The 14,358-nt window shown below is 35.0% G+C and overlaps 3 protein-coding genes across 3 annotated transcripts; 2 read left to right on the top strand and 1 right to left on the bottom strand.

The window, feature by feature from the left end:
• Positions 1-3,254: 3,254 nt before the first annotated feature.
• Positions 3,255-7,095, top strand: LOC114196147 (protein NRT1/ PTR FAMILY 8.2-like). The gene is made up of 4 exons (XM_028086697.1): positions 3,255-3,456; positions 3,527-3,744; positions 5,563-6,122; positions 6,247-7,095. Exons 1-4 carry the CDS (start codon positions 3,360-3,362, stop codon positions 7,085-7,087), a joined length of 1,716 nt encoding a protein of 571 aa, XP_027942498.1. The 5' UTR covers positions 3,255-3,359; the 3' UTR covers positions 7,088-7,095.
• A 1,877-nt stretch (positions 7,096-8,972) lies between these two features.
• On the top strand, positions 8,973-11,030 carry LOC114163732 (protein MAIN-LIKE 1-like). The gene is made up of 4 exons (XM_028048027.1): positions 8,973-9,260; positions 9,337-9,993; positions 10,081-10,668; positions 10,741-11,030. Exons 1-4 carry the CDS (start codon positions 8,973-8,975, stop codon positions 10,921-10,923), a joined length of 1,716 nt encoding a protein of 571 aa, XP_027903828.1. The 3' UTR covers positions 10,924-11,030.
• Positions 11,031-11,130: 100 nt separating this feature from the next.
• LOC114163734 lies at positions 11,131-13,021 on the bottom strand. Its single transcript, XM_028048028.1, has 4 exons — positions 12,729-13,021; positions 11,676-12,651; positions 11,396-11,587; positions 11,131-11,301 (listed from the first exon to the last, which is right to left on the bottom strand). The coding sequence occupies exons 1-4, from the start codon at positions 13,004-13,006 to the stop codon at positions 11,137-11,139; spliced, it is 1,611 nt and encodes a 536-aa protein (XP_027903829.1). The 5' UTR covers positions 13,007-13,021; the 3' UTR covers positions 11,131-11,136.
• Positions 13,022-14,358: the final 1,337 nt, after the last annotated feature.

A 14,358-nucleotide genomic window follows, 5' to 3' on the forward strand; every position in this document is an offset into this window, starting at 1 on the left:
TAACTAATTTTCCTTAAAAAAATTAAAAACTAACTTAATCTTTAAATATAAAAATTTTAAATCAATTTTTATTAACCAAACATAAAAATCATATTCTAAATGCGCTGTTGTAAACAACAATTAAACTGTCAACAAAAAATTGTAGTTTGATGAACTAATATAAATATTGTAGTTTGATGAACAAAAAATTGTAGTTTGATGAATTAAGCTGTTGTAACACAATATATATAGTAGGGTAGTATTCCGTATTCCACATTTGAATGAATCTTCTAGCTACCTATTTGATGGGATGATATTTAATAACAAGTATGGTTACCAGCAACTTTTGGAAAGAAAAAAATTGTTAACGAGTAAGAAGACATAACAATGATGTATGTGGAAGCTCTCTTGATAGGATACAATATATAAGGTTTGAATTGTCTGGCTTCACCCAACAGTCATAAAAAGATAAAATTGTAAGTTTTATAGCACTCAAAATGAGGATATTACTTCGACTAAGTTCATAATAATTTAACCTTTTTGCTTTATTATTTATTTTCAATGACTTCTGGAGAAAGAGTGAATAATATTCAGAACGTACAGGTCCAAGTGGAAGTTTAATCAGAAAGGGTTTTTTCAGCAAATATTTAAGTACCTAGTCAATTAGTCATAGGTAGATAATCATAGTAACAAATTTTGAAGGCACAGCTAATTAATTTAGTTAAGCACAGAAACATATGCCAGAAGAGGAAGGGTTAATAATCACTTATGAGATAGGGATCATGAACACAAACAGGAGGAAGAGTTTTGAATCATAAATGTATGATACAGGTTGATATTCTGAGTACATAGACAAAGATAATATAAAATAAAATGAAACTCCTTTTACAAATTTGTGCAGGTTTGTACAGAGAAAAAACAAATACAAATATACAACAGTAAGTTATTTCTCTATTAATTTAAAATCATATGATCAATATAGAATAACTAATCGTTAATAACAATTTTTCTATGGAAGTAACAAATTCAAAATCTTAAACCAATTCAATTTCTAACAACCAGAGAATTAACTTTTACTGATTCAAAAAACATGAATGAATAACAATAAAATAAAAGCAACAATTCTAAACAGCTGACACACTTCTCCTTACTCAGCAAACATCAAGTTTTACTTTTAGGATCTCAAAATTATTTGTCGGTAGAGATATATGAGCCATTTGCTCCAGTTTTATAATAGACGAGACTTACAACATAATCATTTTATACTTATACTTATCTCAAGAAAAGCAATCTCATGTTGATTATGAGAAATAACTATTATTATAGTTTGGTTTGACAACAAATTAGTAGTGTCTACTTGTGTTTAAGATTAACTTTTATATATATATATATATATATATATATATATATATATATATATATATATATATGAGTACTCAGTGTTCCAACCCATATACAAAACTATGTACAATGTTTTTTAAATAAATTGTCCTTATGGTATAAGATGATACCTTACATTTGCAATCCAAAAACTTTTTTCCTATATATTTCAATCATGACAATAATATTTATAATTCTTCGTATGATATTAATTACACAAGTTATCTTCATACACAATGTGTTTATTTCATTGTCTATTGTCTTGTGCTCTGTCCATACAGTATTTATGTCCAACAAGATTTCATCATGTAACCGAACATAGCCTTTGAAATTTGAATTTCTCACACAATTTTTGCACTTCAAACCTCCTTTCCTGTGATGTTTTGCTCAATCACAATGTATTTGATTGGTTTTAGTTCTCAAAGATTTTGAATAGATTTTCGTCCTGGGTAAGCCTTCATTCTCTGTTCATTTTCGTGCAAAAATAATCCTCTAGACTTAAATGTCTGAGATCTGTTAGTCCTAATTAATTATGCCCTTTATGTAACCCTCCAGTTTATTGTCTTATATATTATCCAAGTGCCTACTTATTTGTGCAAAGTAACTTGTGTAGACATCTTATAACAATATTTGAATGCAATGCAGAGGACATCAATATGCCAATCAGAGTATGAGAAAGAGGATGTTTTATATTTGCTCCTTATCTAAGACCATATGCCATATATATGATTTCTTCTTCATCTACCTTTGCTTTTCGAAACAAAATGTTATTTCTTTAGTTCCATATACTCCATATGATAGTTATCCACATCCCCTTCCAAATGTTGTTTCCTTTTTTACTTAGTTCCATTAAGTGAAAGTGATTAAAATTTATTCTTACATGGTTACAATGTACATTACTAACTCCTATCCAAAAATCACATATTTGTCAATATTTAGTCGCTATCCTGCATCCAAAAACAAATGGCTTGTTGTTTCCTCACTCTCCCCACACATAATTCATAATTCATTTTCCAACCTCTAGTCCCTACGTTTTAATTGTTCCTTAGTAGGTATTTTATTTAGCATGACCCTCCATGCTAAACATTGGACTGATGATAGTACCTTTACTACCATAATTCTGTAATCATGGTTTCTTTCCTTATACTTTTATCATACAACTTCTTATACGCATCTTGAACAGAGTAATAGTCTTTATCTTCACCACCCTATATCCAAGTATCATCCCTTTATTTAGTTAATAATATTGTAGATAATTTTTTCTTTAGTTCTATTATATGTGTCATTTCCATCCAAACCATTGCCTCCTTCTACTCATATTTCATTTCCATTTGTTTTCATTTCAATGTCCTATCTCTTCCAAAGTTACTTGCTTCATATTAGAATTGGTGTATAGTCTTGAATAGGAGTGTATAAGTATCATATTGTTATATAGTATTATAGTATGTGTTTGTGTAATATGTAGATATATTACCATGGACATATTGGTTCAGATATAAGTTAACCAATTATATTGATTTAACTAAAATATTAAATCAATTTAATCAAATGGTAAAAGTGTAAAATAAACCTTGCATATATTTATCGTTGTCCGAAGAGAAATATAGTTTTGCAGATTGACGGTGAAGAAAGACTCCTCATTTAACGAATAAAAACGACAAACTTAGTTCGTAATGTAGGCTTATCATTATCAGAAAGTGACAGCAGAAGATGGAAGGTCATGAATATGAAGTTAACAGAAAGTTTGTTATTAGACGGCAGTTTGACTATGGAGGGAGAAAACAAATGGTGTCACCATCGTCTCTATTGTTAAAGTTAAAGTCTAAAATTTTGGCCGGCACAGTATGCCATTTTATTATGTACAGGCGCAGATCAATAAACAAAGGAGACTCTTAAATGTCTTACACACAATGCCATATCTGTGTGAAATTTTCTTCAACAAATTATGATTTGCAGAGTTAATTAGATGGTGATGTAGTTTTTATTGTCTGAAAGAGAAGATGGAATTAGTGAGCAACCATAGCTTCTTGGACGTGCATGGTAGGATTGCTGACAAGCGAACAACGGGAGGATGGAAGGCCTCATCCTTTATCATAGGTACTGCTGAGACATCATATAGATACTACGTTGTTCAGTGTTCCAATTTTGACCTCTGTGGTGGGTGTAGGGAACGAGGTGACGGAGAGGTTGGCGTTCTTTGCAATTGCAGCGAACATGGTGTCTTATTTAGTTTATGTAAGGAGTGAATCTCTTCCCGACGCTGTCACTCACGTTACTGGTTGGATTGGAGCTGCTTATGTGCCTACCCTCTTCGGAGCCTTTCTAGCTGATGCTTACTTGGGTCACTTCAGAACCATCTTACTTTTCTCCGCCATTTATGCTGCAGTATGTATTATATTTTCCAACTTCGATTTGCATTTTGTCTTTTTATTTAAGATTAAATATACTTTTGGTTCTTAAATAAATAAAAATTAGAATTAATTTTTTTTTAACTTTAGATTAATTTATTCTTTCATCCTTAATAAATGGTTAAATTTAGTTATTTTAATCATGTTAAGTTTATTTGAGGTTTTAAAAATGTTTATAAGTAAATATCAAGGCGAAGATGTGAGTTAAACGATATAAATAACTCAAATACTATTATAAAATGCGTTTAAAATATTAAACTTAAAAAATTTGGTTAAAAATATTAAATACACATATTTCTAAAAGTTGAGGAACTAAATTAGTCTAAAGTTTCAAAGAATAACTCATTTCATTTCAATTTTCACCGAAAATCAAGTGACAGAAACATAGTTAAAACCGATTAATAAACTTGTATTTCTGTATATTGTTTTATTTTTTGTTAGACCAATATATCACTCTAAATTGTTAGCAAACCATGCAATGAAAAAATTGTGTTTAGACCCATTACTTTTGTAAAATCAAATATTCTTTTCGAACATAACTTATTTCCGCAGCTTTTTAAAGTTTTATCTATTTTCATTTTAAAAGCATTATTTTGATGAAAGAATACAAAAATTATATATAACGGTATTATAAATCTTCTAAAGGAAACTAGTACATAATGAGTCATATTTTTTAAATACAATTTTCATTTTAATCTTTTTTAGAGTATATAAAGAAACATGAATTCATTTCGACTAAAATCATACCTTTCCAAATTATTTAAGTTTTATTATTATAATAATAATAATAATAAAATTAATATTAAAATATTATTATTTTATAACTATTATTATTATAACAAAAATGAAATAATATAAGAAAATATGACTTCAATACTATTATAATTATTTTTTTAAACAATGTGTTTTATAAAATTTTCGTATTTTTACTTGGAAAAGATATATGAACCCGTGTAAAATGGCGTATAATGTATTAAATTTTTTATAACGTGTTCCACAATAAATTATCATATATATATATATATATATATATATAAAATTTATTTATCGACTCATTCAATATATTGTTGTCAGTGATTCACATTACTCGATCTTCCTTCTTATAATATAAAGAAGCAAGACCACAAGTGGATTTATAATATTTTTATCAAAATGGCATTTTTTTAAGCATATTGTTCTAATATTGAAAACAGCCCACGTCATACCAATAAATTATGATTTTCAATATAAAATCAGGGTTTGGTAACTTATCCCATAAATTATGATTGTGAATAAAATCAGGGTTTGGTATCTGGATAAGGAATTAATAATGGGAAAATTTACTTTTACACGGTTATATAAATTTGATATTTTCTTTAATAAAAAACAGTGTTAAATGACATTAGTGAGTTTTCCATTGTAAAGCATTTCAACGTAAAAATAAATAAATTTTTTATCCACTGCATTCATGTCAAATTCTTTATCAAATATAACTTCAAAAATTAATCTCTCTTTTTATTTTTCTTACAGATAATAATTGCTTTTGGAATATATTTTAGAATATATAATAGGAAAATGTATTTTGTTTTGAGAATCTGGGCAACCCACTAATATATACTTTTATAATTAAAAGAATAACTTTAATATTTAAAAAGAAAATTTGAAAGATAAAATATTGTCTAAAAAATTTGTTAAGTGATAAATATATAATATACTATTACACAATGTAGTGTTAAAGGAAAACAAAATTGCTGATTACTACATGGATCGTGCAGGAGATAAATATTGACTTTTAATCATGCGGTGAATGATGCAGGGGATGATTTTGCTGACATTTTCAGCTTCCCAGACTACTATATGGCGACACTGCGGCTTTACGGCATGCGAAGCAGCGACCAAAGGTCAAACCTTTTTCATATATTGTGCACTTGCACTCATTGCCTTAGGTACGGGTGGAATCAAGCCCTGCATCTCCTCCTTCGGGGCTCATCAATTTGACGACGCAGACCACAAAGAAGTTCAGATGAAACCTTTATTCTTCGACTGTTTCTTTGTCGCCATTAACGTCGGTGCCATTTTTGGAATTACGCTATTGGTTTACGCACAACAAACTGTTGGGTTTCGCTGGGGTTTTGGATTATCCGCAGCCGCCGCCATTTGTTCTATCCTTATCGTAGTTGCCGGTGTCCCTTATTACCGTTTCAAAAAGCCAATGGGAAGCCCTTTCACTAGGTTTCTTCAGGTTGTGGTAGCTTCCACCAGGAATCATCTCAACGGGGTTTATCTTACAAATCATGAAACTCCTCTCTTTGAGGTTCAAACAACGGAGTCCGATGTCGTTGGCTCAACCAAGCTTCCTCACACCCCACAATATAGGTTTGTTGACATGAAAATATTATTTTTCACGAAGACGTTGATCTTAGGTTAAAACACAGGGCAAAGGTTGTAGCTTGGTTGGGAGTATTATCGTGGTAAGTTAACTGAACCAATTGTTGTGCAGGTTTTTTGACAAAGCAGCGGTTATGGTAAATGCTGAAGACAAAAGCAACCGGTGGCGCATATGCACGGTGACACAAGTAGAAGAGTTCAAAGCCTTCATTCGAGTCCTTCCGGTGTGGGCTTCCACCATCGCTCTCTCTCTGTCCTACGCTCAACCCTTAACCTTCTTCCTAGGCCAAGCCAATATCATGGACCGAACACTTGGTGTCAGCTTCGTAATTCCCACAGGTTCTGTCCCTGTCTTCGGCGCCATCACTCTCATCCTCCTACCCATCTACGAGAAACTCATTGTCCCCTTTCTCCGCAACCTCACCGGCCACCACCGCGGCATCACATCGCTGCAGAGAATAGGGGTAGGGCTGTTCGTCTCGGTGTTCGCCACGGCTTCCGCGGCGTTGGTCGAAATGAAAAGACGGAACTACTACTCCGTGCAGTTAAGCATGAGCGTGTTCTGGTTGCTCCCTCAGTTTTTGCTAATGGGCAGTGCTGAAGTTTTCACCTACGTGGGGCAGTGGGAGTTTTTCTACGATGAAGCCACGGATGGGACAAGGAGCATTATCAGTGCGATGTGTCTGTGTGGGATTGGGATCGGGAACTGGTTGAGCACTGCGCTGGTGAAGATCATTGAAGCTGCGAGTGGTGGACAAGACAAAGGGTGGTTGAGGGACAACCTTAATGAGAGTAGGTTGGACAACTTTTACTGGGTTTTAACGGCTATTAATGGAGTCAATTTTTTGGTTTACCTGGTTGTGGCGCATTGTCACAGAGGGAATGGAGCACTTGTTATGGATGAGGCCATGGCTGATGATGAATTCACCAATCCCAAATACTCACAACCATGAAGGGGAATTACCAAGTACAGTTTTCTGATCATTTATACTTTGATCATCTCTTTAATTTGCTGTTCTTCGTAATTTAATCAATCTTTATGTTACATTAATATCAACAATTTTTCCTGTTAATAATAATAGGTCTTGCTTGGCAGGCAAGTGAGAAATGGTTATTTTCAAATGCTTGAGGACAAAAGTATTTGAAAAATATTGTACATAGCTTTGTATATAGATCGGGAACATGTGCTCTCATATATATATATATATATATATATATATATATATATATATATATATATATATATATATATATATATATATATTGTTTTATAATTTCTTATTGTGCCTAAATTTATTAGAAATATTTCAGACATTGTTCAGGTCTTCGAATCTTTAATATGTAAAGAAAAGAAAAGGGGGGCTTCTCCCTACACCTCCAAGAATCTCGTCTGTACCCCCAAAATCAATTTAATTTCCATAACTGCCCATGGTTAAATATAACATTTACCTTGTGTTTTTTACCCCATACCCCTGCACCCCCATACCCCTGACGCTGCACCCCCTAAAAAACCCCATACCCCTACACCACTGCACCCCCAAAACAAACTCCAATAAAAAGAGAATCTAATTCCCACACCATGATCAGGAATCTTTGACCTAACGCCTCTCTTTTGTCCTCTGCTCCCGCAAGCCTCCACACACTGTTCGTCCTCTTCTCCCAGCCTCCACACACTGTTCATTTTCTCCCATTTGGTCTTCTCCCACGTTGGTCGCACACATCCTCCACCTCCACCACACAGTTCTTCTCTCCACCGTGCACAACACAGTCTTCATCCATCTCTGTTGCGTCCCTTTTCTCGTCTTCTGCAACACCACAGACCCACCCGCATCTTCTCCAAGTAATGTTTTGAAATTTGTAATCTTGGTTTGTTTTTATTTTTTTGAATTCTTTGTGAAACGGCATATGTAAGCCGTGCGGGAAATCAGAAACGGAATACACATTCCGTTTCTGCATTTTTTTTTTCATTTGTTTTGTGAAACGGCATTTGTAAGCCGTGTGGGAAATCAGAAACGGAATACACATTCCGTTTCTGCATTTTTTTTTTCTTTTGTTTTGTGAAACGGCATTTGGAAGCCGTGTGGGAAATCAGAAACGGAATACACATTCCGTTTCTGCATTTTTTTTTCATTTGTTTTGTGAAACGGCTTTCGTAAGCCGTGTGTGAATTGAGAAACGGAATACACATTCCGTTTCGCCCTTTTTTTTTCAAATTTTTCTGAAACGGCTTTTGTAAGCCGTGTGGGAAGTGAGAAACGGAATACACATTCCGTTTGGGTTTTTTTTTTAAAAAATTTAACTGAAACGACTTTTGAAAGCCGTTGTGGGGAGTGTATGAAACGGAATACACATTCCGTTTCATTTAATTTTTTTTTCAATTTTATTGAAACGGCTTTTGAATGCCGTGTCGGATGCGTATGAAACGGAATACGCATTCCGTTTTTTGTTTTTTTTTTCAAATTTTGGTGAAACGGATTTTAGTATCCGTTTTGTGTTTTTTTTGTTGTTATTTTCGTGAAATCCGTTTTAGCAGTGACTTGTTGAATGTAATTAAAGGCTTAGTCTTTGGAGATTATGTGTGTGTGAAATGGAAAAAGAAAGAATGGTTAGAGAGGTTTAAAAAAGAGAACACACGGTAGCTCGGATTAAAATGAGCTGATTCATGGTTGGTACTAAGAACTACTGTATGATTAACTAGCATCAATAATTTACGTTTCCTATTATTAGACAGCAATTGCATTTGGTAACGGAATTTAAAATCATGTTGTTTATTTCATTTAGTTATTTTTCCAGGAAATTTATATTGGATTCTAATGTTTCAAACTTTGAATTACAGATATGGTTAGAACACGAGGAAATTTAGGTAGACGCGGTTCAAATGATGCACCAAAGAGTTCTAGACAGGGTGGTGCACGGAATAGACCCACAGCTTCGGCTCGTAGAAGGGGTCAGCATGAGGGTAATGTGGTTGAGGATGATATTGTTGAGAATGAGGTTTCTGACGTTCCTCAGGAGGACGAGCACGGCATTGATAACGATGGTGGAGGATTTCCTGGGGGTCCATATGATACATCTTTATTGACCCTGTACCAGGATCATGTTGCACGCATGATATGGGATGGTCAGGTCAGTAAAAAGTTTTTATATAGGTTTAATTTTATTGTTGGTAAGTATTTTTAGTCTTTTTTGTTTCTTCTGGTAGGATCGAGTTGTCAAAGTGGTCTCTCATATTAAAAAGGTGAAGAAATTAGGACGTCCTCATCCTTCTGTTGCACCTTTTGTGTTAGCTTCTGGATTATCGCCTCTGTGCGATATTTTGTATGAATATATCGATCTTGGGTTAGTATTGGGTTTCGTGGAGAGATGGCATCCCGAGACCAATACTTTTCATTTACCCATTGGGGAGATGACCATGACTTTGGATGACGTATCGTCACTTCTCCATCTTTCCATCAGTGGAAACTTTTGCTCCACTGAAAATCTGGAATATGAAGATTCTGTTCAGATTTTGACGACACTTCTTGGTGTTGACCGGGCCATGGCATGTGTGGAGCTGAATCAAAGTCGGGGTGCACAGGTCCGACTGAGCTGGTTGAGAGACTTGTATCATAGCTGTTGTGAAAACGAGCTATGGGAGTTTGCTGCACGTGCATATCTTTTGCACCTTGTAGGGTGCACGATATTTGCTAACAAAAGCGCCACCTATGTTCGTACACATTATCTCGAGCTATTTAGAGATCTTTCCACATGTCGTACATATGGTTGGGGAGTTGCTGCTCTTGTCCACTTATATGAGCAGCTAGGAGATGCCAGCTTTGCAAATACAAAGCAATTAGCTGGATATCTACCTCTTCTGCAGGTACCCATTTATATAACATTTTATTCTTTATTTCACTTGTTTTTAGTTTTATATGATAATGGTTAAATGAAATATTATTTGATACAGGCTTGGATATACGAGCACTTCCCTACATTGGGAAGGAAGCAAGTACGGGATACATATGTGGAGACCGAACCCCGTGCTCTACGTTATGTCACTGGACGCGCCATTTCCGCTATAGCTGATGTTAGAGTCCAGTTGGATGGCTTGACATATGATGGGATGATTTGGAACCCATATGTAGCACATAGAGCTGCACGACAACTGGTAACACATAGCATGTTTTCTGGCTTCCTGAGGGTTGGGACCGTCGTACAACGTCATTTGCCTGAGCGTGTGTTGCGACAATTTGGCTTCATCCAGCCTATTCCACGACCGCCTAGTTCGGTTCCCATGATGGACTTTGAGGCTATTGATGATCGGTGGAAAAAGCACGAGCAGTTTGTTGTACATCAAGTGGTCCAAGCACCAGCTCCCTTTTCATGTTCGGATGGATATTTGCAGTGGTTTAGGAGAGTCTCCCATCCATATATTTTACGTGGAGCTGAGGCCGACCGACCTAGCCTTGTGCTTGTGCCCCGACTTCGTCGGAATTTGCCAGATGACATAACAGTTCAGAGGACGTCACCGTCATCATCTTCCAGTGGTTTATTGGTATGTCACACATTTAGTTGTTAATAGTATTAGTAACTGTTAATATTTGACATTAACTTGTTATTATGACAGGGTCTCGTGAAACGCATTGTAGGTGGTCTTCAGCGGATGATAGACTGTAGAGATGTTACTGAGGGCACTGTTGCCTGGGATCGCACTCATGAGTTATTGCAGATGGCTCAAGATGGACTTGAAGAGGAAGAGACTAGAGGAGGACGTAGAGTTCGAGGTCGACGACCATCTACGTCTGGATAGTCGATTTATTTGTATTTGATGTTAGAGTTGACATTTGTATTGGATTTTATGTTAAGATATTTCATCTATATATGGTATTTTATATTAAGTTATTTAATGTTAGCAATGAGGCCAAAATATATCCGTCCCTTGGCCAAAGGAGTTAGAATTTTATATATTGGTAAAATAATTACAAACTACAACAGTGAAATACTTAAATACAATCAACAAATATTAGTCTTCCATGAGATCTACATAACTACGATCCACTATGTGTAAATCTAGGAATGCTTGCATCCTATCTCTATAAAATGATGCCCACCCTTTTGCCTTTGGGTAACAATTGCTAGATGATATGATATCCACTGTCGGTAATGGACAGCCTTCTTGTAGACGAACCTGTAAATACGCAATTAGACAATAGAGAAATAAAGTTATTTATAAAAATAATATATATATATATATATATATATATATATGTAAACATATATACCTGAACAAAATGAGAATTGTAAACATGTCCGATACAAATTAGTCGATGTTGACTTTGCGAAGTAGGTGGGGATGTACGAAGTGGGAATATAGTCAAATTCTGAACTGATGACAAGCACACGAGGATTACATTATACCGATTAGCAATCGCATACCCCATGTCTGGTATAGTCATCCACTTGTCTCGATTAGCCTGTATATAATTAATTAGATTATAATAAAACAAAATCATAAAAAACTTGTAATACATAAATTTCAACAGTGGTGTATAGAAGTTATACCCCTGATGGTGATTGAACTAGCAAAGACTTTCTCAGTTCTTCCAGACGATCATAGCCTCCAACTAACGTTGCATATTCATCTCGCCATTGGCTAAGTTCTTTGTATAGATCATGTCTGATTAGAGGCCACGACTCCTCACCCATACCCAACAATGCAGCAATGCATCTATATCCACAATGACCGTCCGCCACAACATCGACAACATCCAGTATATATGGATGAAAAACAGGATTGAACTGTTCTAGCATGGGTATTACTTTCTCTTCAATAACACGTTTGCTCTTCGCCTTGTTTTCTGTTTTTGCAACAAATGTGTCTTGTCTTGAGGACTCTATGGAGGCGTCCACATGCTCAAAATAGGAGGGATCACGTTTGGTTGACTTCTTTGATCTATGACTCTTAGCTGCACCTTTCGTCTTAACTTTAGTCGGTGGTGGTAACATCGATGTCATGGAAGGGCTAACTATGTCAAGTAATTTATGTTTTATGGTCACTTTTCCTGCAATATCAACTTCTTTGAAAAGATTAAGCAGTAGATCAACCTCCCTCTGAATAGATAATTGCCCTTCAGTTTGTGAAGACGAGACATTGGAGAAGCTCAACCTAGTCCACATGACATGAATTTCTTGGAGAGGAATAATCCCAGGATCATATCGTGCTAATTCACACGCACATGGTAGACCATAAGTTTGTCTGAGAATGCAGCCACAACGACTACTATCGAATCCAATCTTCTTTACTCTTTCCAATTCTGGAGCAAGGAGTTCTAAGGCACATCTAGAAATATTCCCCACTAATCTTCTATAACTCAATGCCTTGTAAGAGTCACTGATCAGATTTATACTTCTTTCAAAAGACGCCTTAATTTCATTGTGTTGCAAGATAATAACGTTGTGAATTCCATCCCAACACGAACAAAGGTCTCCCATACTACTTCCAAGAACTTTCTTCAGACTCCAGTGAGCAGACTCAACCCTAGTACAATTTATACAAGGAAATCATATAAACCATTAATAAAAGAAAATTTAATTAATAGCAAAATACAAACATACCTGTTTGATGTTGTATTCCCCAAATGCATAACTTTGTTCGTCCATGCCTTCACAAAGAATTTCTTATAAGGAATGATCCACGAGTCGTTAACATATTCAAAGAATACAGGCCACGGCTGGCAAACAACCTGAAGACGATGAACACACTCCTTAAACTTTAATTCATCTTCACAGTCCATGACATTCTCCCAGGCTTGAAGTACAACATCCCATGCGTCAACAGAATTTACTAACATTTTGCACTTTGCCTGCACATTTTTTGAATGTGGAAACGGCATAGAAGATGATAACACTGAGGGAACACCATGCCAACAACATTCATTAGAGCAAGATCCCTATCAGTTACAATGACTTGTGGACCACCCTCGGACGTCATAAATAGACCTCTTAGCCTTTCAAGAGCCCAAATGAAATTATTTTGCTTTTCACTAGATAAAAATGCAAAAGCGGCCGAGAAAGTTAATCCTGTTGAGGTCACACCAACAATCTCAAGTAATGGCAACCGATATTTGTTGGTTTTATAGGTACTATCCATTAAGAACACAATGTTGAATGAATTTAACAACTTCACAGCATCAGGATGGGTCCAGAACAAATCACTTACCACATCAGATTCATCAAGACATCTACTAAAATGGATGTAGTGATCACGTTCCAACATCAACATTAACTGTTGTAACTCAGTTCTAGAACCTCTTATTGAACGTTTGTACCTATATCTTGCATTATACACTTGCTTAAGGGTTGTAACATTACACTCATCTTTTTCTTTCAGGGTGAGAAGTATATTTGAAGGTTTGACTTGACTTTTAGTCATATCAAGAAGCAATGACTGTTCAGTAGACTTCAACCTACCAGCATAGGGGTGACCAACTAGAGTAGATGAGACATCGTGATTATGGTAACCACATTTTACGTTCAACACCCATCCCTCCCCTTGAGAGATGGGTCTCCCTCTCAATCTAAATGGACAATCACATTTTCTTGTCCCAGATAAACTCGGTTCTGCATCAGACTTGTATTTTCTATATTTTCCACCTCTTTCACAACCTAATAATACATGGGTCTTTCTTCCTGGTTGTCCATTATATTTATCTGATCTTAGAATAATGACAACAAATCCAAGATTATAAGCAACCCCTCTAACCCACTTAATCAAATCTTCACGTGTTGGGAAAATATCATCGGTTGTAAAATGAGATGTATAATCTTGTTCGCAGATATCATGAACAAAATCAGAAAAGTCCGACATGAGACTACAATTTAGTTGAGAATCCGCTTGAGAATCCAAAAAACTCAAATAACTAAATTCATGATCTTCCATGATGAACTATAATAAAAAAAAGTATTTTAATACGTAAATTACTCACATCAGAATATTACAAAATAATGCAATTAAAAAAAATGCATAAAGAATGTAAGACGAATCACATAAGAAAACCAGTGAATGCAACACGTATCAAAATTGGAAAACTGATTGCTGATATTTATAACTGATTGCATTATTTAGGTTAGAAAATTCACCCCTCACACAGTATAAATTCACTCACATTAAAAATTCACCAATAACACACTAGACGTATCAACATTCAATACAAACTACAGGGGTTACAAATTCCATCTCACATCT

This window comes from Vigna unguiculata, chromosome 9 (assembly GCF_004118075.2).
Source record: "Vigna unguiculata cultivar IT97K-499-35 chromosome 9, ASM411807v1, whole genome shotgun sequence".
In the NCBI taxonomy this organism is placed as follows: Eukaryota; Viridiplantae; Streptophyta; class Magnoliopsida; order Fabales; family Fabaceae; genus Vigna; species Vigna unguiculata.